General features: G+C 42.8%; 1 protein-coding gene across 11 annotated transcripts in view; it reads right to left on the reverse strand.

The window, feature by feature from the left end:
- CADPS (calcium dependent secretion activator) overlaps positions 1–23,786 on the reverse strand; it is a 560,269-nt gene extending 536,483 nt beyond the window's left edge. For 3 of the 11 annotated variants that reach the window (XM_056524517.1, XM_056524516.1, XM_056524510.1), the window contains exon 1: positions 23,036–23,779. In XM_056524517.1, coding sequence (XP_056380492.1) covers positions 23,036–23,371 — 336 coding nt within the window. In that variant the 5' untranslated portion in view covers positions 23,372–23,779. Of the gene's footprint in view, positions 1–23,035 lie in introns of all 11 variants that reach the window. The other 8 variants (XM_056524518.1, XM_056524511.1, XM_056524520.1 and 5 more) reach the window with 7 other exon arrangements.
- Positions 23,787–24,305: the final 519 nt, after the last annotated feature.

Here is a 24,305-nt window from a genome sequence, read left to right on the forward strand (position 1 = left end):
GAGCAAAGTCAGGTTCAAGTCAGAAGGTCAAAGCAAAGTCAGGGAACAGGCAAATGGTCAGGATCTAAGGAAAGCTAAGTAGAACACAGAAAGCTAGTGAGGCTTCCAAGAAGACCAGTCACAGGTATGAAAGCATTACAGCTTCTGTCTTAAATATCTCACCCCAGGAGATGTGAGAGCCGGTGATGTATCTGATTTGTCTGTTCCTAACACCTTCCAATTGGTCAACAGGGCTGTCAGCAATATGAAACCAAGCAGCAAAAGGGCACAAAGTAGAGCTGGTTTTCCTAGAAACCCCATAACAATAGTGGTGGAGCTCTACAAGTAACAAATACGGCACAGGAGCATGTATATGACAGTCCAATGCTTTTCTGCCCCAGCATTATCTGGAGAGAGTTGGGAGACTCCATATACATTACAAGGTCAGCTGGTACAGTCAAAATCAGTGGAAGTCAGCTGACTTTTTACTATTGTGTATTGGTGCGCCCAAGAGTCAGGTTGTAAAAATCAACCACAAACTACAAAATGGGAGCAAGGAGTCAGGGACATATGGAAAGGAGCATGACTGCAGCATCAGACTACAAATGGTTGGTTCGCAGTCTGTGCACCATGAAGATAATTATTTTTGTGAAAGAACTATATAAACAAAATGTTTGATATTTATAATAAAGATCGTTTTCAAAGTTGTTTTTCTTTATTTTATGCATTGATGCATTGAAGCAATAAAAATTAACTACTATTACATCACCAATATGAGTTTTAGCAGCTTAAAATCACTGAGTCTGGATGGGAGTGTAGTTCTTAATCGATTGTAGTCACAAAAGTAAGACCCTACTGTATCCTAAAAGAAGAGAAATTAATTGGCTGGAGAACGGCCAATTTACTGCTATTGGTTAAACCTAATAATCTGGTAATCTGAGCACTGAGCATATGGAAGGAGATGGGGTGACCTTGACAGTCACTTGAGACATGATCTCATAAGTAAAAGAGATTGTATTAGGAAGGGTAGATTTCAGAATGAGGTAGATGGCAATGAATTCTACAATATTCTATGCGGTATAGCATCATTCTAAATGGATCTCCTCAGTGGAGTCCAGACAATGGAGATTTGACCTATTTTTGTCTAGAAATTAGAAATATCTTCTTTTACCTCGGCCTAGATAAGACATGGGTGACAACCTTATTGTGTGGAAGGGATAAGACAGTAAAGCTTATAGAAGAGAATGCTGTCATACATGTTACATATGAAGCTAGATAAAGTATACTGAACCAAGGCACAGTAGGGACCTCATAAACTTCTATGACAGCTCTATTATGGCCATGTACTAAATTCACAATATCCATAGTATGTGATCACAGTGGGTCCACGTGCTAGAACCAGCCGTGATCTTGAAGAGGATTCTTGAAGCTTTGGTCAGAATAAGCAGCAGTCAAGTATTCAAACTACCACTGTATATGTTGTCTATAGACCTTTGAAAATAGCTGATCCTGTGGATAGAGGAAGTGTTAACGTGTACCTGTCATCAAAAACTTTTTATATAATGTAGATAACACCATTATATGTGCAATTGTAATATACATTGGTTAAAAAATATGTATATTTTTGTAGACAATAGAAGAAAGGATGTCTCGCACAGGATCAAGCAGAACGGAGCTTTATTGCAATTTTCACCTCGGTGCACAGACAAAGTAGACAATCATGATGCATTCGGCCCTACAACTGGGCCTTAGTCATACTTGCATTCGTTCTCTACATATATATATTTTTGGATGAAAAAATAATGCTGTCCCTGCCGCTATTGCCTGTGTGTCTCTATGAGGAGACCAAATACAGGAATTGAGGGCAGGACAAGCAGGGCTCTGTACACTGAGGACAAGCAGGGCTCTGTACACTGAGGACAAGCAGGGCTCTGTACACTGAGGACAAGCAGGGTTCTGTGCACTGCGGACAAGAAGGGCTCTGTGCACTAAGGACAAGCAGGGCTCTGCCCACTGAGGACAAGAAGGGCTCTGTGCACTGAGGACAAGAAGGGCTCTGTGCACTGAGGACAAGCAGGGCTCTGTGCACTGAGGACAAGCAGTTCTCTGTGCACTGAGGACAAGCAGGGTTGTGCACTAAGGGCAAGCAGGGCTCTGTACACTGAGGACAAGCAGGGCTCTGTACACTGAGGACAAGCAGGGCTCTGCACACTGAGGACAAGCAGGGCTCTGTACACTGAGGACAAGCAGGGTTCTGTGCACTGCGGACAAGAAGGGCTCTCTGCACTAAGGACAAGCAGGGCTCTGCCCACTGAGGACAAGAAGGGCTCTGTGCACTGAGGACAAGAAGGGCTCTGTGCACTGAGGACAAGCAGGGCTCTGTGCACTGAGGACAAGCAGTTCTCTGTGCACTGAGGACAAGCAGGGTTGTGCACTAAGGGCAAGCAGGGCTCTGTACACTGAGGACAAGCAGGGCTCTGTACACTGAGGACAAGAAGGGCTCTGTGCACTGAGGACAAGCAGGGCTCTGCACACTGAGGACAAGCAGGTCTCTGTACACTGAGGACAAGCAGGGCTCTGTACACTGAGGACAAGCAGGGCTCTGTACACTGAGGAAAAGCAGGGCTCTGTACACAGGAAAAGCAGGGCTCTGTACACTGAGGACAAGCAGGGCTCTGTGCACTGAGAAAAAGCAGGGTTGTGCACTAAGGGCAAGCAGGGCTCTGTACACTGAGGACAAGCAGGGTTCTGTGCACTGCGGACAAGAAGGGCTCTGTGCACTGAGGACAAGCAGGGCTCTGTAAACTGAGAACAAGAAGGGCTCTGTGCACTGAGGACAAGCAGGGCTCTGTACACTGAGGACAAGCAGGGCTCTATGCACTGAGGACAAGCAGGGTTGTGCACTAAGGGCAAGCAGGGCTCTGTACACTGAGGACAAGCAGGGCTCTGTACACTGAGGACAAGAAGGGCTCTGTGCACTGAGGACAAGCAGGGCTCTGTACACTGAGGACAAGCAGGGCTCTATGCAGGCTCCTTGCTTGTCAATCATCCTGCTGTGTTAGCTGGGAGCTTGTCATAGATCCTCACTGCACAGAACCCTGCATGTCCTCAGTAAACAGAATCCTGCATGTCCTCACTGCACAGAACCCTGCTTGTCCTCAATGTACAGAGTCCTGCTTGTCCTCAATGTACAGAGTCCTGATTGTCCTCAGTGCACAGAGCCCTGCTTTTCCTCACTGCACAGAGCCCTGCTTGTCGTCAGTGTACATAGCCCTGCTTGTCCTTAGTGTACAGAGCCCTGCTTGTCCTCAATGCACATAGCCCTGCTTGTCCTCAGCGCACATAGCCCTGCTTGTCCTCAGTGTACAGAGCTCTGCTTGTCCTCAGTGTACAGAGCCCTGCTTGTCCTCAGTGTACAGATCCCTGCTTGTCCTCACTGCACAGACACTCTAACCTCTTAAAGAGTACCTGTCACTAAATACATTTTTCTAAACTAACTCAGGCTATGCCCCCTAACTACTCCTAACACTCCTACTGCGTCATATAACCCCGAGATATAACCCTGCGTCATATTGGGTCGGTCCCGGTGGCTAACGGTAGCCAGCACCGTGGCTAATACTGGACCTCACCGATCGGGGTGATGCCCGGTGCTAACCCTTCAGACATGGCGATCAAAGTTGATCGCCGGGTCGAAAATAAAAATAAAACATTCCAGGCAGCTCAGTTAGGACACGAGGAGGGTCCCTACCTGCCTCCTCGTTGCCCGGTCGCCGATTCACTGCAGTGGAGCGCCGATAACACTGATCAATGCAATGCTATGGCATAGCATTGATCAGTGTCTGCATTCAATGAATTGCATGTTATCCTCCCCTATGGGAGCTATAACATTGCAAAAGAAAAAAAGTGTAAAAAAATTGTTAATAAAAGTGATTTAACCCCTTCCCTAATAAAAGTTTGAATCACCCCTCCCCCTTTTCCCATGAAAAAATAAATAAAATAAAAATGTCAATAAAAAGAAATATTAAAGGGGTATTCCAGGCAAAACCTTTTTATATATATATATATATATATATATATATATATATATAAATATCAACTGAATCCGGAAAGTTAAACAGATTTGTAAATTAGAAAAATTCACTAGCGCTGAATGGATTTGGATGTGATCAGTGGCTGGACTGCTGCTTGGCCAATAGATGTGCTCTCCTGATAATGCACACCGATATATAATGGATATAGCAAAACGTATTATTGAATTGGCAAACGCTGTCTCAGACACGTATCTATTAAAGCTAGGTGGTGGGGACTAACCTGATGCTGCTGTAGGAGGAGGGAAAGATCCTGATGATATGGATGAAACTGTAGGTGGTGTGGGGAAGTGCTCACCTTTAAATGATCGGTCGCGCTGGTGCGAGCGATGATGGTTTGAATGGCTGATGTGGTAAGTTGGAGGGGTGATTTTCCTGTTCAAGAGCTGTATTACAGATTCTGTATGGGTATTGTAGAGGAAAATGCTTGATGCTGTGGGCTCTCCCAGGGTGGGCAGTGTGCGGCTCTCTCCCGGGCACGGTGTTCCCTCACACGAGGTCGGTGTGCAGTGATGGGCGGTATGGCAGCAGCGTGCTTACACCGGCTCTCGCCACTCCTTGTCAATTGACAAGGAGTGGCGAGAGCCGGTGTAAGCACGCTGCTGCCATACCGCCCATCACTGCACACCGACCTCGTGTGAGGGAACACCGTGCCCGGGAGAGAGCCGCACACTGCCCACCCTGGGAGAGCCCACAGCATCAAGCATTTTCCTCTACAATACCCATACAGAATCTGTAATACAGCTCTTGAACAGGAAAATCACCCCTCCAACTTACCACATCAGCCATTCAAACCATCATCGCTCGCACCAGTGCGACCGATCATTTAAAGGTGAGCACTTCCCCACACCACCTACAGTTTCATCCATATCATCAGGATCTTTCCCTCCTCCTACAGCAGCATCAGGTTAGTCCCCACCACTTAGCTTTAATAGATACGTGTCTGAGACAGCGCTTGCCAATTCAATAATAAGATTTGTAAATTACTTCTATTAAAAAATCTTAATCCTTCCAATAGTTATTAGCTTCTGAAGTTTTCTGTCTAACTGCTCAATGATGATGTCCCGTCCCGGGAGCTGTGCATAATGGGAGAATATCCCCATAGGAACTACACAGCTCCCGGGACGTGAGTCATCAGAGAGCAGTTAGACAGAAAACAACAACTCAACTTCAGAAGCTAATAACTATTGGAAGGATTAAGATTTTTTAATAGAAAAAAGTTATAGGTGTCAGAAGAGGACATTTTTAAATGTATTAATTTTCGTGCATGTAGTTATGATTTTTTTTCAAAAGGAAAACAAAATCAAACCTATATAAGTGGGAAATCATTCTAATTGTATGGACCTACATAATAAAGATAAGGTGTCATTTGTACCAAAAAATACACTGCGTAGAAACGGAAGACCTCAAAAGTTACAAAATTGTGTTTTTTTTTCAATTTTGTCCCACAAATATTACTATTTTTTTTTTTTTGTTTTGCTGTAGATTTTTGGATAAAATGACTGATGTCATAACAAAGTAGAATTGGTGCACAAAAACAAGCCATCATATGGGTCTGTAGGTGCAAAATTGAAAGGGTTATGATTTTTAAAAGGTAAGGAGGAAAAAACGAAAGTGCAAAAATGGAAAAACGCTCAGTCCTATACGGTAATATAGTCATATGCATGAGCCTTTAGACTGTTCCTTTAGTTAGTTGAGAACATTAAATTGCCTTTAGCAGGTGACCACTTATGGGGCAATTTTGGCCACATACAACCATAAGCATGTGCAATGTGTTATGATGCTACTTACCCTGGAATATTTTCAGGTAAAAATTACGTCTACATTTTAAAATCACCTAATAGATCATTTATGTTTCTAGTTCAACATTCCATGTTCTCCATGTGATGCGAGATGATAAAAAGAATTTCTTCACTCATTTTCTTTACATCAAAAACAAAAATGCAGCTGGTTGTAAAATATACATGTGAACATTGTGAAGCTTTATGAACATGGCTGTATTGTGGCTTTGAGTGGGATGGCTCCATTAAGTGCTCCGGCAGAAGTATATGGGACCATAGTGTACATCTTCTTGTGTGTGACTATACAGGCTCTGTGCTCGTGGCACCCGAGTCCTATGAGAAAATCTACAGTTGTGTAGTAGTGTAGAGTTGTGTGAAATTATACTCAACAAGTTATGCCTCTATTTATGTTTTTGGAGGTTGTTACTTTTTTATGTTGTTACTTCAATTCCCTGGTTGGACTTGATGGATGTATGTCTTTTTTCAACCATACTAACCATGTAACTATGTGACTATGACTGTGCGACACACTTGTGGAATATAATGGGGTTTTCTCAGTTCATAACATTTTTGATATATATTTGGAGTGTAGTTAAGAAAAAAAAAATGCTCACCTACCCTGTTCCCGGTGTGACGTTATCTGGTTCTCTGCTCATTCCTGCCCTGCCCTGTCTCAATAGGACCTGCTTGCTCAGCCAGTCACTCACTGAGAGGGGATACCATTGCAGCCAGGGATTGGCTGCATGGGCAGGTCCTGCTGAGAAGACTCATTACCGAAGCAGAAACAAACACTGATGATTGGATCATGTCAGACGCTGCAGGGGAGCAGGGTAGGAAAGAATCACTTGTTTTATTATTTTTACTGCTCCCCCAGCCATATAAGAACACATTTATAAACCCTGATAACTCTATTAAGGTCCTATACCCTGAATTGGCTGCCTTGTTACTGAGGTATGTAAAGGACAAATAGCTAAGGCTGCATATATTACTACCAATAGGTCTGATTGTGTACCAGTTAATATCAGCATCTTAAAATGTGAAGAACTTTCCCGTACCTCCCTTGATAGTCCCTCATTAGTCTATACGCTGGCACATGACACTATGTTATTCATACAAGGTATGTACACACCACAGCAAATTACAGCAAATCCCTTAAGTTCCCAGAATAATTCTATCTACAGGTAAACAGCAACCTAAGCAATGATTTTGTTTTTCTGCCTCTGCCTTGACAATTTCCATAGCATACCATATTTTATGGTGTTCCTTTTCTACTGAAGCTTTTCATACGATGGAGCCTGCAATTATTTTTGACTCTGTCTTCCCTCAATAAATCTCGTCAGTGATTCAAATTGCTGTGAGTGGCGAACAATTGCGGAATGTTGCACAGACTAGGAGTCTACAAATCTTATTGAGATGGAACAACTTCTGACCAATGGATAGAGACTGGAATACAATGCAGTTAGAACATTTGTAACGCCTTAAATGTCCATTGGCTATAACTATTGATATATTGCAAGGGTAAAAGTCATTCTACTATAGTAATAAAAAACACAATCAGCACAAAAGACCAGAAAGGGTAATGTATGGAAGACGCTAGAATATCACAAATAGAATTTTATTGGAAACATTAACCATTGAGCAACCAAAGTTAAGCAACAATCGAATAATCCGGGTTTAAGTAAAAAGGGTTGTCAACTGAGGTCAGTTCCTCTCAATTTGCCCTGCCTTTGGTCATAATAAATTGGTGGTGGATTTATGTGGAACCAAGCAAAGCACAGCACTAGGGAACTTGGTGTAGCCATATATGAAATAGTCTACAATTGGCATCAAAGGAATCCTACAAAACAATTCTTAAAGTTCCTTGGACTCAATGCAATATTAGCACCAAAGCTCCCAAACCCTTATGTTTATAATATTGATGTCTTCTTATGAGGTAGTTACTTTATCCGTAAGGTTGGGCTTAATCTGTAACCCTACTGTGTTGATTCAGAGACAGACAATGCCAATTGCCCCATAACAGAGGGAAAATGACTTCCTGACTCCAATATGGTAATCAGAATAAATCCATGGATCAATGTTCTGTCCCTATATATCTAGTATCTATAACTTAGGTAGGGGAAACAATGCCGCTGTTCAGACACTTCAGCCATTGTGTCGCTACAACCTCTGCCCTCGCTATAGTTGTTCCCATTTGTTAGATGTTCAGCAATATCAAATGATCAGTGGGGATTCCTGTAGATAATAGAACAAAAACTGATTCCTATGATGTTTTATAGCTAGCACAAAACAAAAATGTTGACTCTTCCAAAGACTACGGGATTCCAAACCAAGGATTTTACACTTGCCATTTTGAGTTGGATGACTAACCAAGACAGAGGCCACTCAGATACCATGTTGCCAGGTAAAGCAGTTAGCCAGCAGTAATACACTGCATTGTGCCCCCTGTGACTCAATAGTGGGCCTATCCAAAACTGTCCGGGTAAGCTTAGAGTTGGTGTAGTTTTGCAATAGCTGAAAGCACATTGGTTGGGAAACACTGGCCTATAGCATGGTACATACATCTCTGTTCACATAGTGTTATATATAGTAAGGGGCATAATTATAGGGATGGCAGAGGGTGCAGTTACACATGAGCCCAGGTGGGGCCCATTAGGTTTCTCTTTCTTATATAAGAGACAAGTACTATAAATGAAGACTTATAGTTGGGGCCCTGTAACGGATTGTGCACTTGGGCCCTGCATCTTTAAGTTACACTTCTGCATATAGTCCAAATAAATAAAACTTTTACGTTTCAGCTCTTTTCTTTCATATGGAAACTTATACTACATTCAGATGCAACGTGCGGATTCTCTAAAGGGTTTCCAGCCACCAAACCCTCCTGGGAGAAGCAAGGTTACAGCACTCTGTATCTGCTCATTGCCACATAGACAGCACATTGTTGTCAGTTCAGAAAGGTTCACAGAAGGCATTTTCTGCTTGCAGACATCATATTCTTGTTACCAGATATCATTGCTTTGGTTATTTGTGAAATACAGGCCCAGACTTACTATTCCCATCTGAATAGTTTAGTGTCGTTTTTTTACATCCTTAATTTTTAAGCCCATTAAAAGTAGGCTACATTCGCATCTGTATTACACTCATACATCTGAGGTATACCACCTTTGGCTGGATAGCCTTTGACTATCCAGGCATCTTGTGAGTTGTAGTTTTGCAACAGCTGGAGGCACCCTGGTTGGAAAACACTGGTCTAAACGAAGTCTACACATCCTTAAGAAACATCACATTTATAATTCAGCCCAATACAGTACAGGAAATCTGCAGGACATTTGAAGATTGTCCAGTTTTAGTAAATCTTGGCCTATGTGCCATCATAATATACCGGTATAGTTTTAGCATCAGGGTCCAGGTGCTGCCTTGGCACAATATACCATTTTATTAAAGATATTTATATAAAATAAAACCCTTGGTTGTAAATTGTCACATCACAACCAGGGGTGTAACCATAGGGGATGCAGAGAGGCCCATAAGGTCTCTCTTTCCTATAGGAGCCCAGTGCTATAAATGAAGCATTAAAGGGGTACTACCATGGAAAACTTTTTTCTTTTAATCAACTGGTGCCAGAAAGTTAAACAGATTTGTAAATTACTTCTATTTAAAAATCTTAATCCTTCCAGTACTTTTTAGAGGCTGTATGCTACAGAGGAAATGTTTTTCTTTTTGGATTTCTCTTATGTCACAACCACGGTGCTCTCTGCTGACCTCTGCTGTCCATTTTAGGAACTGTCCAGAGCAGCATATGTTTGCTATGGGGATTTTCTCCTGCTCTGGACAGTTCTTAAAATGAACAGCAGAGGTCAGCAGAGAGCACCGTGGTCGTGACATAAGAGAAATCCAAAAAGAAAAACATTTCCTCTGTAGCATACAGCCCCTAAAAAGTACTGGAAGGATTAAGATTTTTTAATAGAAGTAATTTACAAATCTGTTTAACTTTCTGGCACCAGTTGATAAAAAAAAAAAAAGGTTTCCACAGTAGTACCCATTTAAATCGGGCCCTGTATCAGTTTTAGCACGTTCCAATTCTGCCAATGATTGCATCTGTAGCTAAATGATCAGGTGTAATATTGCTATTACTTTATGACTGGCAGTACATTGTAACTAATAATACACGTCAAAGAGGTTTTGCAGTAGCTGGGGCTGACCACAGTGCAGCTCCTGCAGAACATTTCTAGGTAGCATCATGTCAAGAAGTATCCAGAGTGTGTTTTCTGTCATGATATAATGCAGAGGCCTCTTCTGACCACTTTTTAGTTTTTATCTTAAGAATTCTGAATCAGATACGAGACAGAAAGATCTCAGTAGCTTTATACCCTCATGGTTTCCAAGAAATCGCTGCAAAAACCCAGGTGAGGTGAAAGCAGAAAGACATTACCATCTCTATGCACGGAATCATGTTCTGTATGCTATCGCCCAGTATCAGCGGGGGGAAGGGCAGTTCTCAGGCCTTAAATAGCAGGATTAGCTGCATCGACTGAATCCCTTCTACGTAGCTAATGCGCAGCATAAGGTTTGTTACAATGACCAATGGTACCCTACGTGTGATGCAATGACTCTGTAGTCACTTGGTTAATAATATATCATACAGACAGCATGGTCCGCCCTGTGTATGAGATAAAAATAGATCTCACCCAGCAAATAGTAAATGTTGTCAAAGAGGATTGGCAGGTCTTACCCCGGGGAGTTATCTGTGCACCGTGTCTTTATACTGTGGTTATGCTTCAACCTATCTTCCATACTGCATTCATTATAACAGTACTCACTATATTCTTATCTGTTTTATCTGTATGGCTGCTTCAGGTTGTTGTAGGGTGTAGAGGGTATTTGGGTATCTACTTAAAACGGTATTTTCTAGGGCTGGTATGATCTAGAAACTTGTATTATATCAAATAGTATTGTGTCCATAAATTCTAATGGATGTGGGGGGTGTCTCTATGAGGCTATGCTATCTCTAATACCTCTATCTCCACCATCGGAGCGGCATACACCGGGTCTGTGGCAGGCAGACCAGCTGCGGAAGCGCACACCAGCGCTCCATACCAGCTTATGCAGACATCGGTCCGAGTGCACGTCTGAAAATACCACCTTGCTGCGACAATATCTTCAGCTTTTAACTACCGGATTTTTCGCCCTATAGGACGCTCCGGCATATAAGACGCACCCAATCATAAATGAGGAAAATCTAGAATACAATGTAAAGTATAGGTCATAGTGATCTTCAACCAGCGGATCTCGAGATGTTGCAAAACTACAACTCCCGGCATGCCCGGACAGCCGTTAGCTGTCCGGGCATGCCAGGAGTTGTAGTTTTGCAACATCTGGAGGTCCGCAGGTTGAAGACCACTGGTATAGGAGGTGATACTCACGTGTTCCCGCCGCTACCGGACCCGTCACCACTCGTCACCGCTGCCCTGGATGTCGCCCTCCATCGCTGTCGCCGCGTCCCCGGGGTGTCCCCGTCGCTCCGGAACGTCTCTGCTGCCTGGTATCCTCGCTCTCCGTCGCCGCCATCACGTCGCTACGCACGCCGCTCCTATTGGATGACAGGGCGGCGTGCGCAATGACGTGATGATGACGAAGGAGAGCGCCGGCCATGCAGGGGATCCCGGCATGGAGCAGACACCGAGGAGGCAGGTAAGGTCCCTCCCGGTGCAGGCGGTTTGGTGTCACTTTCGCTTCAGACGCGGCGGTCAGCTTTGATCGCCGCATCTGAAGGGTAAATACAGGGACACCGTGATCGGTGATGTCCTGTATTAGCCGTGGGTCCCGGCCGTTGATGGCCGCAGGGACCGCCTCGCTTGGTGTGTATTCGCCGTATAAGACGCACCAACTTTTTCCCCCCAGTTTTGGGGAAGAAAAAGTGCGTCGTATACGGCGAAAAATATGGTATACATTCAACTATATATATCCACTTATTTGTAAGGACTGGGATACAGCAAACAACACATATTGTATTGTGAACTGTGCACATAACATTCTGAATTATCAAATGCCGGATTATTGAATACACCAGTGAAACTTCACAATTCAAGTGCGGGACATTACTACCCTTCCATAAGGGCCCTGTGGAAACAGGTTTAATATCTTAATCATTATAATTTTATTAGCATATGTATTTTAATACATTTTGCAATTCTTTATCATAAAACTGAAGCATGATGCCAGTTTTACAATAATATCATCAGGTTGCCTGGTATTAGCCTTGAGGTGATGATTTATATTTTCTATTTTATGCAATTGTTTCCCTACGTTATGGGGGAGATTCATCAATATCTGTGCAGAGGAAAAGTAGACCAGTTACCTATAGCAACCAATCAGATAGCTTCTTTCATTTTTGAAAAGGCTTCTTAAAAATTAAAAAAGAAATCTGGTTGCTATGGGCAACTGATCGACTTTTCCTCAGCACAAGTCTTAATGAATCTCCCCCATGTGTCTATTGTGAATAGGGTTAAGCATTCTTCTAATATCTATCTATCTATTCATTTATTTATATACTGTTAGTGAGCTTTGGACACTGTATTCTCAGTATTGGTGTCCTAAGTGTTCCTGCTTCAATGGAGTAGAAGTCAAGTGGGCGCAGTATCACTCCATTCAAATTCTGCTTGAGTACAGTATTGTGCTATCTTCAGTAGTCCCATAAAAGGGCATTGCAGTGTGTATACTTGGCTGCCATTCCATTCAAGCAGGGGAACAGGGCACTCTCATCAATTGGACCCCCATCAACCAGGCACTTAGTGATTATCCTGTAGAGGGGTGATAAGTTGTTATTGTGGCAAGTGTAGGCTTTAGTATTCTTCATGTGGAACATAAACCAAGACTTATTTGTGACTGAGTGAAATCCTGAGCAATTGTCCCACTTGGCCTATGGTTCTAACTGCAGATTAGCTGTGGAGTCAGAATAGATGATAGATTGGTCCCACAGACCAGCGGGGACCTACAGACTAACTGTGCTTGAAAAGTGACTTGTCACTGAGACATGCCTCATATAGAACAGAGCACAGTTTCCAGAGAACATTGTCCATGATGAGTCAAAATCATCAGATCTTTCCTCGTAACTGGATGAAGATTGTGTACAGCTGTAAATCTTATGGCAAGGACCACTGGTATGGTTTTGTCTCCCCAACCCTAACTTAAAGACATAAAACTGCTCACCCCTGTTACGCCTAGCGCTCCGGGTCCCCGCTCCTCCCCGGAGCGCATACGGCGTCTCTCTCTCCGCAGCGCCCCGGTCGGTCCCGCTGACCGGGAGCGCTGCACTGTCATGGCCGTCGGGAATGCGATTCGCACAGCGGGACGCGCCCGCTCGCGAATCGCATCCCAGGTCACTTACCCGTTCCCGTCCCCTGCTGTCATGTGCTGGCGCGCGCGGCTCCGCTCTCTAGGGCGCGCGCGCGCCAGCTCCCTGAGACTTAAAGGGCCAGTGCACCAATGATTGGTGCCTGGCCCAATTAGCTTAATTGGCTTCCACCTGCTCCCTGGCTATATCTGATCTCCTCCCTTGCACTCCCTTGCCGGATCTTGTTGCCTTGTGCCAGTGAAAGCGTTTTGTGTGTCCAAAGCCTGTGTACCAGAACTTCTGCTATCCACCCTGACTACGAACCTTGCCGCCTGCCCCCGACCTTCTGCTACGTCCGACCTTGCTTCTGTCTACTCCCTTGTACCGCGCCTATCTTCAGCAGTCAGAGAGGTTGAGCCGTTGCTAGTGGATACGACCTGGTCACTACCGCCGCAGCAAGACCATCCCGCTTTGCGGCGGGCTCTGGTGAAAACCAGTAGTGACTTAGAACCGGTCCACTAGCACGGTCCTCGCCAATCCCTCTCTGGCACAGAGGATCCACCTCCTGCCAGCCGGAATCGTGACAACCCCCTTGTTTGCTAACAGCACCAGTAATTGCCACCAAATGACAAAAGAAAAAGGAGAAAACCAAGCTTACCCTTTCTCTTTAAAGGGATACTCTGCCCCTAGACATCTTATCCCCTATCCAAAGTATAGGGGTTAAGATGTCTGATCGTGGGGGTCCCATCGCTAAGGACCCCCGCGAACTCGGCTGCGCACTCCAGACATCAGGTGCATGGAGCGATCTTCGGGCGAGGCTCGTGACATCATAGTGATGCCCCACTCGTGACATCACGGCCATGCCCCCTCAATGCAAGTCTATGGGAGGGGGTGTGGCCTTGACGTCATGAGCATGGCGTGGCCACGAGCCTCTGGTGCCCCGGGACTGCACCTGGCTCTCTAAACGAACAACCACCGGGTGCAGCAGGGAGATCACAGGGGTCCCCGGCAGCGGATAGGGGATAAGATGTCTAGGGGTAGAGGACCCCTTTAAGCACTGCATTAAAGTTGCATGACTTTCCTCTGTTATGTAGCATGGTGTAAAGGTCATTCTGTGTCTCATTGTATCTTGAGTCTACAGGTTTTCATGTTATACTGTATAAAATGGCCATACTAAAGGTGCCCATACACTTTAGTCAAGTCTTCTGCAGGACCCACTGATTCTCTTATGTGTTTGGGGGACTCTTGACTCTCCACCAACAAATGATGTTTGAGAAGAGAAGAATTGGGTATGTTGGTTTTCAGTTGTCCAACCCTTTTATTTTCACAAAGATTAATGCCACCAGAGCTGTCTGAGAGCAGCTACCCTTTCACCTCTCTCCGTTGAGAAGACATAAACCTTTGCTAAACATTCAGGTGTATGGGGAGATCAGGCCGGATAGCTGTTGACAGCTACTAAAAGTGTACAGCCACAACAGGTTGAAGCTCAACTGGTATGTCATATATTCTTCACATCATGTGCACTATAGCTTCCATTCGAAATGAAGAAAACAAGCTTAAAGGGAACCTATCCCATTAAAAATGCATAAAGCATGTAAAAGCAGGAGGGGCTGAGCAGATTCATATTAAATGTTATCGGGAAAGTTCCAGGATAACTTGAAATTTTTTCGTCTAAATCCAAGCTCATTCTGGGGTTAGGAGTCCAGTGGGTGGTCGTACTTGGTGACTGACTCTTTACAAACAATTAAACAGATGCTGTCAGTCATTGAGAGTAACTTCCCATTGAACTCCTAAGTTCAGACTGAGTGGAGATTTAGATTAATAAACGGCATGTTGTGTATATATATATATATATATATATATATATATATAGATATATAAATTTTTTACTGTACATCAATCTGCTTAACTCTTCTGTCTGACATGCTGCCTACAAATTGGACTCATTTTTAATGTGACAGTTTCCCTTTAGGACTTAACACATACTCATGTTAATAGATTCCATTATTAAGTCTATAAATGTGTACCTTCTGAGATATCTTAAACTATAGAGCACCTAAACAATTCTATTATATTCAGTTTTTCATCAAAGAACATTATATCAATCTTTAAAAGCACTTTGTGTAATGCTTCTTTTCACCTGTGGTGGCACTGCAGGGAAATTAAACACTTGCAGCTGGATTCACACACAGATGAAATAATCACTCAAGGTTTCAATAGCAGGGCACCCTACACACAGCTGATCACCAGGGGATCCTTCTATACCAAGTAATTGTTGTTTAAAGTGGACAACTCCCTAGAATTCTCCTCCATCTGAAAAGAATGATTCCAATAACATATTTGGAATTGGGTCAAAAGACAAGGGGGCACTCCCACCACTGTGACCCTGTGGAACAGTCTACCTCAGGAACTGGTCACAAATTAAACAATGGATGGCTCCAAAACAGGCTTTGACAAATTCTTAGAACAAAATAATTGTAATGCATGTGTAGAAGTTTAGAATTCTTATTTAAGAGCACCCATACCCTGTTCCATTCCTTCACATCTTCTACCTTCCCCTCCTTGAACCTTACTAACATGTCTTTTTTCAACTGTACCAGCTATGTATTTTATGTAACTGTTATTTATACAGCACCTAAAACTGAAATATTATTAAAATGTCAACCACAAGAAGGAAAATTACTCACAACCTAAATGTTTTAGGAACTATGACTAAACAGCCGCTGTCCTAGACTTATCGTCAATGTTATCCATCAACTGAAAAAACATTGAATTAAATTTCAGATCAATTTTCAAAAATTAAATAACAATTTCTACCTGGGGATTGTTCATTGTTACTTTGTTTATTTGTATACATAGAACTTACAGGAAATCCTATACTATGTGTGGATAATGTGAATTTCTAGCAAGAAATACATTATTAGTGGGAATAATTCGCATAACTGTGCTGTAATAAATGACACTGGCTCTGTAAACACCATGTCAAATGAATATGGCATATGTAACCCAGCATATGTTCAGTTATTGTGAACTCTTTATATAAGGCTTGTTTTGTACAGGCAGGCATATTACAGATGGATTTCCTATCCTGACCACAGGTCTGATGACCCAAATAACTACATCATTAATACTTATGGTGCAGTGAGATTGGCTCAGTATACCCACACGCTCACCTGTATTACACTTGGAAACCAGCGTTAGGAAGTTCATACCAAGTATGTTATCAATGGCTTGACACATGAACTTCTTACAATACATCTGTATATCTAAAGTGCAACTACTACTACTATTATTAGTTAGTTGCACAGTAGCACACACAGAAACACATAAAACATTGTAAAATATATTATTAGGGTAATTTGTTGTCTTCCTTATGATCCTTCAGCCTGTAGAACCTGAAGCTTGTTTGAAAAAGTATAGAAATCTAATAAAATAACATAGAACCCAGGAGGAGGGAGAAGCAGCTGCAGTTTCTGTTCATGCTGTGAGGAGGAAGGGGACACATCTGACTGGCTAAGAGTGATGACACATAATAATTCAATGGTCACTGTTGTTTAAAACAACTTTACTCCATTTGATAGCCTAGGTGATTCCTAATATATTTGTAAAACACTACATTTAAAAAATGAAAAACAACCCTAAAGTAATGGCCACTCGGCTTCTTCCTTCTTTTTAATTTGCTGTTGTCAGGGGAATTCTGTCTCTTGTAGCGGACAAACTAGGACAAAGACAGGAAGATGAGATGAGAGTTAGCATCTGCTATGTCCAGGAGAGAGATGCAGCCTGGGAAAGCCTGGGCTGTGTACCAGTCAGACTACTGTAGATGATCTACAAAGGTAAGTCATGGCTTTTCTGTCATCTCTACCCATATAAAGTCCAGGGCAAATGACCCTCATGTAAATACTAGTATACTTACTGCTGTATGTCCACAGTGCGACTGTGTAAGCTTCCCTCTTGTTACCTTCTCAGCAGCATCTAGTGTAACCCCTTCATTGCTGCTGCTGTTTCTTGCATTTCTGAAAATGTTGCACCTTAGAGATCCAGTGCATCAATAACCGTTTCTTCCTTCCACATGCTATCTTAAGTACTGTACTGTGTAAATCAACCCCCAAAACAAAGTCAGCCTGTTCAGTGGTCTTGAACTCAATGTCATGGCATATCAGAAAGTCAATACTCAAAAGAAAAAATGTCCCTGAGAGTGTTCACCACCCACAGTCACCACCCTGCACCAGATACAGGTCTTAATAACAGCCAGACCGACACATGCAGAACTGATTACCACCTCATACCAGGCATAGTCTTAGAGATCAGCCTGACCGGCATATGCAGAGTTAATCCAGCGGTTCACATGGCAACTGCAAACAATTAGACCCACTTACCCTGTCACGGGAGTGGAGTCCTCTGACATGCGCAGAGTAGGTTTGAACGGGTGCTGCCGGTGAAGTTTTCTCGCATGCGCGAAATAACGCGCAAGTGCGGGACTAAGGATAGAGCTCTTGCGAGATATGGGAAGTAAACAACAGTCACATGCCAAGATTGGCATAGGATTGGCTGCGGCAATACCGCGAGAATTGTGAATATGACTTTCCGCCCGCTGATTGGCTACTCCAGGGACAGGAAGTATCGGCCACCCGAGCTTATATAAACACTTGTCGGGCATTTGGAAGCACAGTAGCCTCGCAACCCTTGACAAAGGTGATTTGTCACCGAAACGTCGGGGAGGCCTACGGTCTAAGTTTTAGTTTGCGTGGTTACAGGGGAATTCTAGTAAGAAAGGAGTGAGGGATAGCTGTGTACTAGTGGACACCGGAATCACCAGTGGTCCACAGAGTGAAATCAAACTAATGCGCAGCTGCCCCGAACACCCCTTAGTGTGTGAATTCTTTTACACCTGACCATAAATATTCCCATACCACTGCAAATTTTAACTAGTTTGGGGTCATATATTTTAACTAATGCCAAATAAAGTATCAATTTTATAGGGAGGGCTCTAGTGAGGGTTGTCCCCATAAGGGGGTCACCCCTTATAGGTTGTTTATTGGCATATCAGAAAGGACTGAGGAGGTATTCATGAAGCATTGGTTTTCTTAGGTACATTTGTCATAATATATTGGTGCAGTATGTTTTTTGCGACTTTTCCTGCAACTTTTCATTTGTGTTTTGGATTGTTGCAGTGGTAGACATGTTTTTGGTAGATTTTTTGCAGTGATCAGGGAGTTATATGAATGCTACTTGTTTACTTTTTTTTTTTTTTTTTTTTTTAAAGTGTCATACTTTGACACAACCCACCAAAAAGGGCACTAATTGCCACCAAATAAAGAAGAGGTCACAAACAAAGTGTGGATAGCATTATTAAAAAGTTGCATAATTGTCGCACATGTTGAAAAGTCGCACAAAAAGTCACACAAAAAGTTGCAGAGAAAACACCATACAAAGTGGGGTACTAATGTAAGAAACGTGATCAGCACCAGATTATGTTCTGCGCAATGTGATAAATTTGGGGCAGGGACACAGTTTCCACTACATTAATGGAGTAAAAAGATGTTCACCTACCCCACTTTTCATACATACTCCCCTGAGTGTGCTATGATGCAACTACGGGAGGAAGTACTGTTTGTGTAGCACTGGCAAACAGCTCAGCTTTGTTCCTTAAGGGTAGGGTCACATGTAAAGTATCTGCAGTGTTTTTTTAAGTTGCGGATCTGCCAGTGACCCAACCCATAGTGTGCCTCCAACTGTTGCCACTCTCCCCGCCCTGCCTTGACCCACCTCCTGGCCTACTCACAGCGACAATCTGCTGGAGGCACTCTATGGTCACCGGCGGATCTGCAGCATATTTTACGTGTGACCCTACCCTAAATAGGAAAAATGAGAAATAGCCATATACCATAAAGAGGGTTCTCTGGGGCTCAATATCACCAGTGAGAGTACTATATTCAACTTATCACTACTCTGAAGCATTAATCTAACAAGATCATGCAGGTTTAAAAAAATCTTTTGAAACAGCAGTTACACAAAATAATAGATTGATCAGATATGTATGAGCTTCACCTATCAGACAGAACCAACTGAAGACTGGTAACTAAATCACTGATCTCGGAAACCAAAGTAGTGGAGAGAATGCTTACATACATGAACGTGGGATGAAATGCAATGTTATTTTGCCCATATACATGAGATTTTGGTAAATATGTATTGCCCCCTGGCCCACTATCTTTGCCCCTCCATTCTCCTCAAGAATTGCAGCTCCTGAGATTATCGCTTGGGGCAAACTCTCAATGGAAACAATGAGTGCATTAGGAATTTAGAGCCTGTCATTTGCTCTGTTAATGGGGCTGTATTTATATCCTCCCATAGGACCCCTTAACATGTCTATTTTTCTAGATTTATTTTTTAATAATATACATTTTCTGTCTCTGCTGCTGTTATAGAATGGGGTATTAATTTTCTAGATGAAGTTTAGATATATGTTTACACCTATACATATTAGACCTTACAGTGTATCTATATATTCAAATTAAGACTGGGCAAGGCATAGATACAGCATGCTTTGCTAAAATAAAATGACGATTTCCTGTACTGCAAATATTACCTACACACTCATCCACTTTTACGGTGAGCCTCTTCTCAGCCTAAAACATCTGTATACTATTTCCTATTTACACTGTCTTCTCCTCTATATATTTATGACAAGGGTTTTGACACCCTAAGAGGTACTTCCATCTTAACTAACATAGTTTAATTTTTAGGCCACGTCAAGTTAAATCAATTTTTACAAATATATTATTTTACCAAATTTCTCCTGATATTCCTGCTCCTTTCCTTGCCTTATTGACAGCTCTTTGCCTAGGTTACAGACCACCACTCCAGAAGCAATGGTTGAGTTAGTGTGTGTGTGTGTGTGTGTGTAAAACTGGACTAACAGTATTTTGTGGTAACAAAGCTCTCGGGAGTCCTTCCTTTTGACTTGATAAAAAGAGGACACCTGAAAACTTGTTGCCACAATATGCTGTTAGTCCAATAAAAAAGGTATTACAATATTCTGCAACACTCTGCAACATGATATATATATATATATATATATATATATATATATATATATATATATATCAGGCAGTGGGTGGGCTGGTGTGTATACATGCATATATATTTATACACCCGAGCCTGACCACCTCCTCTAGAGTGGTCTGTAACCTAGACAATGAGCTGTTGACAAGGGAAGAAACATAGCAGGAATATTAGGAAAAAGGGTCAGATTTACAAAATTAATGCATTTGCAAAAGTATTTAACATAGTGTACCCTACAAGGTCAATTATGTTGGATGAAATAGGAATACCTCTTTAAGCCATGCTCCTATAAGGCCTTCTATGCTTAGAAATCCTTCATTGACAGAACATCATATTTATGAGCCCTTACACATATTCCGACATGACCAAATGCATTGGTACAAAGAGAACAGGACTTTTGAGTTGTGTTAAACGAATGTGTATTCCTACTAAACCTTATGGTCACGTACTGTAGAAGATCGTGCAGTAGGTTTCACTGCAGTCCTGTTTTAAACCATCTGTAAGTGCATGTAGTTAGTATCTTTCTTTAAGGTAACCTTTATTTCATGTAGTTTACTAGCTTTCTAAAGAAAAAAGATAAGTAACTGGATAATCACCTCTTTTGTCCATATGACTAATGTTACAAATATCTTTGCACAATGATGAACCCAATGGGATTCTTTTAAGGATCCAGGAGCAGATAGCCACGTTGCTTATAAGCCTATATATATTACTGGAAGAAATAGAGGCCAGTGATATGAGCTCAGACAAGCACATCCCTAGAGAACCACGACAGTCTGATTTGTATCATATGTTGCACCGCGGATATGCTGTGGTGTCACATTAATAAATAGTCCCAGAGCTTCATCTGTTAAACAGCCCACTGGTGGAATAGTTTTTTTTCTGAGCCTATATCAATTTACAATAGAAATTTTAGCCCAACTAGCTGCTACATAGCTATAGCACAATGACTTATATCCCAAGCCAACCATTACTCAATCCCAACATAACTAACCTTCAGATGAAATACCTAGGACGTATGCAAGCGTCCCCTGTAGTGACTCTCAGGAAGCAATGTCGGCACCCACAGTATATGGTGTATCGCCATTCATATTCATCATATATTGTATTGCAAACTAGCTTTTAATTCTGATGGCTATGGCATCAATCTTTGATTCTATGTTGACCATTGTTCTTACTCCTATGTACAATTATAAGACAATAAAATGGACACATCAAAGTATAGTGGAATATGCCATATCTGAAATTGACATAGATTCAAATTCTGTGTTTAGCCAAAGAAATAGGATAAGACAGGATCCCTTGTTGTTTTTGATGTCTTTATATTGTTACCTGTACTATACATACACAGAAGAACCAATGCCGGACCTGACATGTGGGCAGTATACTGTAAAGTCATCGATATAGTTTCTATACTCATGTTGCTATCTTACAATAAGATCTTGTGGCAGCCCCTTGTTCCCTCATTTGTACACAGGGTCTTGGTAATATAGCAGTCAACACTACAACTTTAATCAGAATCCATAGTGCTCGGATGCTTTGTAAAATATCTCTGATATCCTGGAACAAGCCAATTACAATTGGTAGTGAACGACAAGGACACGCTGCCAAATAATGTGACTGCTGGACTATTTAGTTGTATGTTCCTATGGTGTAAAGTTGTCGATCTACAAGGGGTCTGCCTGGATTTCCATTAATGCCATAAGATCAAAAGAAAAGCTGCTATGGATGGGGCTGTTCCATACCCAGGGAATATCTTTGATGTATTGTGAAGTCATACACTGAGTTTGGCCAATTTCCATTACAGTATAAGCACCTTCACAGGCTCTGAGGCTCAGCCAAATGATCCTCTACGCTTGATCTTCCTCCAGCCTCATGACATTGGTTGTGCACAGCACGGTTAGTATTTTACTCAATGATTTTATGGTCCTATGTGTATTGATTCAGACAACGGTCTATGAATCATAGATATGTAAGTAGATTGCGGCAAGAGACAAAGGATTTGCATAGTCTTTAGGATCCGCATGCAATAAGGACCATCCAGGCCAAGCCACATTTCTATGAATGAAACTGCTATATGAGATAAACAAATGATCGCTTCCTGTATCAGATCACAGCTTCATCCCTCCCTCTCCGTGCACCCAGATCGACCATAGATGGCGCTGTTGCATGGATCAGGAGCTGGTGACGCCTATGGAGGAGCTGGGTTATGGGAGGGCGCAGATGATGTGATTTCTCTAGCTCCGGTTGATGTACTCCTCTATCGTACACCCAAAGAAGCAGCAAAAATCAATGCATTCCCCCATGTACTATCTGCAGTAACAGAAAGCAGCTGGTGCCTGTGTCTTCTCTATTCAGCACTGTAAGGCTTTGCTTTCTGACCATACAAACCCCTGAGCATGGGTGACCCTGCCATATTCAGTAGCTTCCTGGCTTATTCCAAGCATTATGTAAGACCCCCGGCTATTACTGGACATCTGCTCCTTCCAATCAAGTTGGGCCACATTCCACTTCTCCATCCTGTACGGTACATTCATGCATATTATATCACACACAGCACACAGTGATGGACAAAAGCCTGCAGGGATCACACCTCCCCCACCATATGGCTGCTGCAGAACCTCTTCCCAGACAATCATATAATGAGTCCTATCTGTGCATCACCGTGACGGACAGATCTTTCCAAAAGCTACTGCAGAGGATGTGACCTGATGATGACACTGACTTCAACACAATATCATAATGATCCCCCCATACTTTAGGGGGGTCACCTCCCCTATTGTTCTCACCTTCTGCTGCCTCCTCGCCATGTCGGTGGGCTGCTTGGCATTGAAGGGGTAGGCGATACACCTCATGACAAACACATAGAGCTGCAGCTTCCTTTTTCTCTCTTCTTCCTCCTTCTGCAGCCTTTCCAGTTCTTCTTTCTCCTTCTCGCTGACCACTGACGGACTAGGGCTGGATGGTCGGACACTGCTGCTCCTGCTGCTGGGCTGCAGACCCCCGGAGCTCTCGCTGGTCCTGCTAGGAGAGAGCCGGGCCCCTGTGCTGGGTGCCAGCACCTCCTTGCTTTCTTCTTCCACTATCTCATCCGATTCCTCTTCACTGGAAGATGGGTCCAACATCTTGGTAGGATTCGAGCGCTGATGGAGAGGAAGAAGAAGAAGAAGAAGAGGGTCTTTAGAGAACCGTGCACCCTAATAATCCTGTGCTGGAGGCAGCAGCTTGCTCCAGATCAAGCAGGACCTGATATTGCAGCTAAGTGCAGACTAGGCATTGGCAGTGCTTACGTGTTTAACTCTCTCCTCCCCTACACTCTTACTGGAGAAAGGAAAGCGGATAGAGACAAAATACTGCCGATGGGGGCTGTCCCATTGATAATTTGTGGCTGTAATCTGCTAATGTGCTGCAGCAGATGGTGCCTCCTGCCTGCTCTTTGACCACAGGCCAATAAATCTTGAGGATACAGAAAGATGACCAGGGAGGAATGAGATGTGTTCTAAGAGCATGAGATCAATAGGAGATGCTGGGGCAGGACCAAGATATGTATAACCCAGAGAGCTACTGGACGGATCCCAGTCATGGATGGAATGATGCCAACAAGCTTTTGCTTTCTGTAAGGACTGTCCCTCTATTGGGACATCGGACATTGGAAAGTTATCCAGGAAGCTTTAGTCTCTCTCATTCAACCTAATACAGTTTATTGGATTTTCTCAATAACAGGATGAACGTCCAAGAACATCATTTCTTATTTTTGTCACTCCATATCCCCTGTTCAGAAACAAAAAGAACACATTATCGAAACTGTCTCATTTCTGTCAATGACAAAGAGAAGCAAAGAATACAGTAAATATTTATCTGTAATATTTAAAGATAAGTTAAAAGTTTGCAAAACATGCAACAACCTTGAGCTTAAAAAAATACAGGCTTTGAGCCTCGAACCCTGCAATGTAATGGGACTGTTAAAGAGTAACTCCGATTATGTTGTTTCCCTACTTTTTCTATTATTAACAAATGTTTTATTTGCATGTGCTACATTTCCATAATGCTTCCCGACAC

Source organism: Hyla sarda, chromosome 6, assembly GCF_029499605.1.
Source record: "Hyla sarda isolate aHylSar1 chromosome 6, aHylSar1.hap1, whole genome shotgun sequence".
Classification (NCBI taxonomy): domain Eukaryota; kingdom Metazoa; phylum Chordata; class Amphibia; order Anura; family Hylidae; genus Hyla; species Hyla sarda.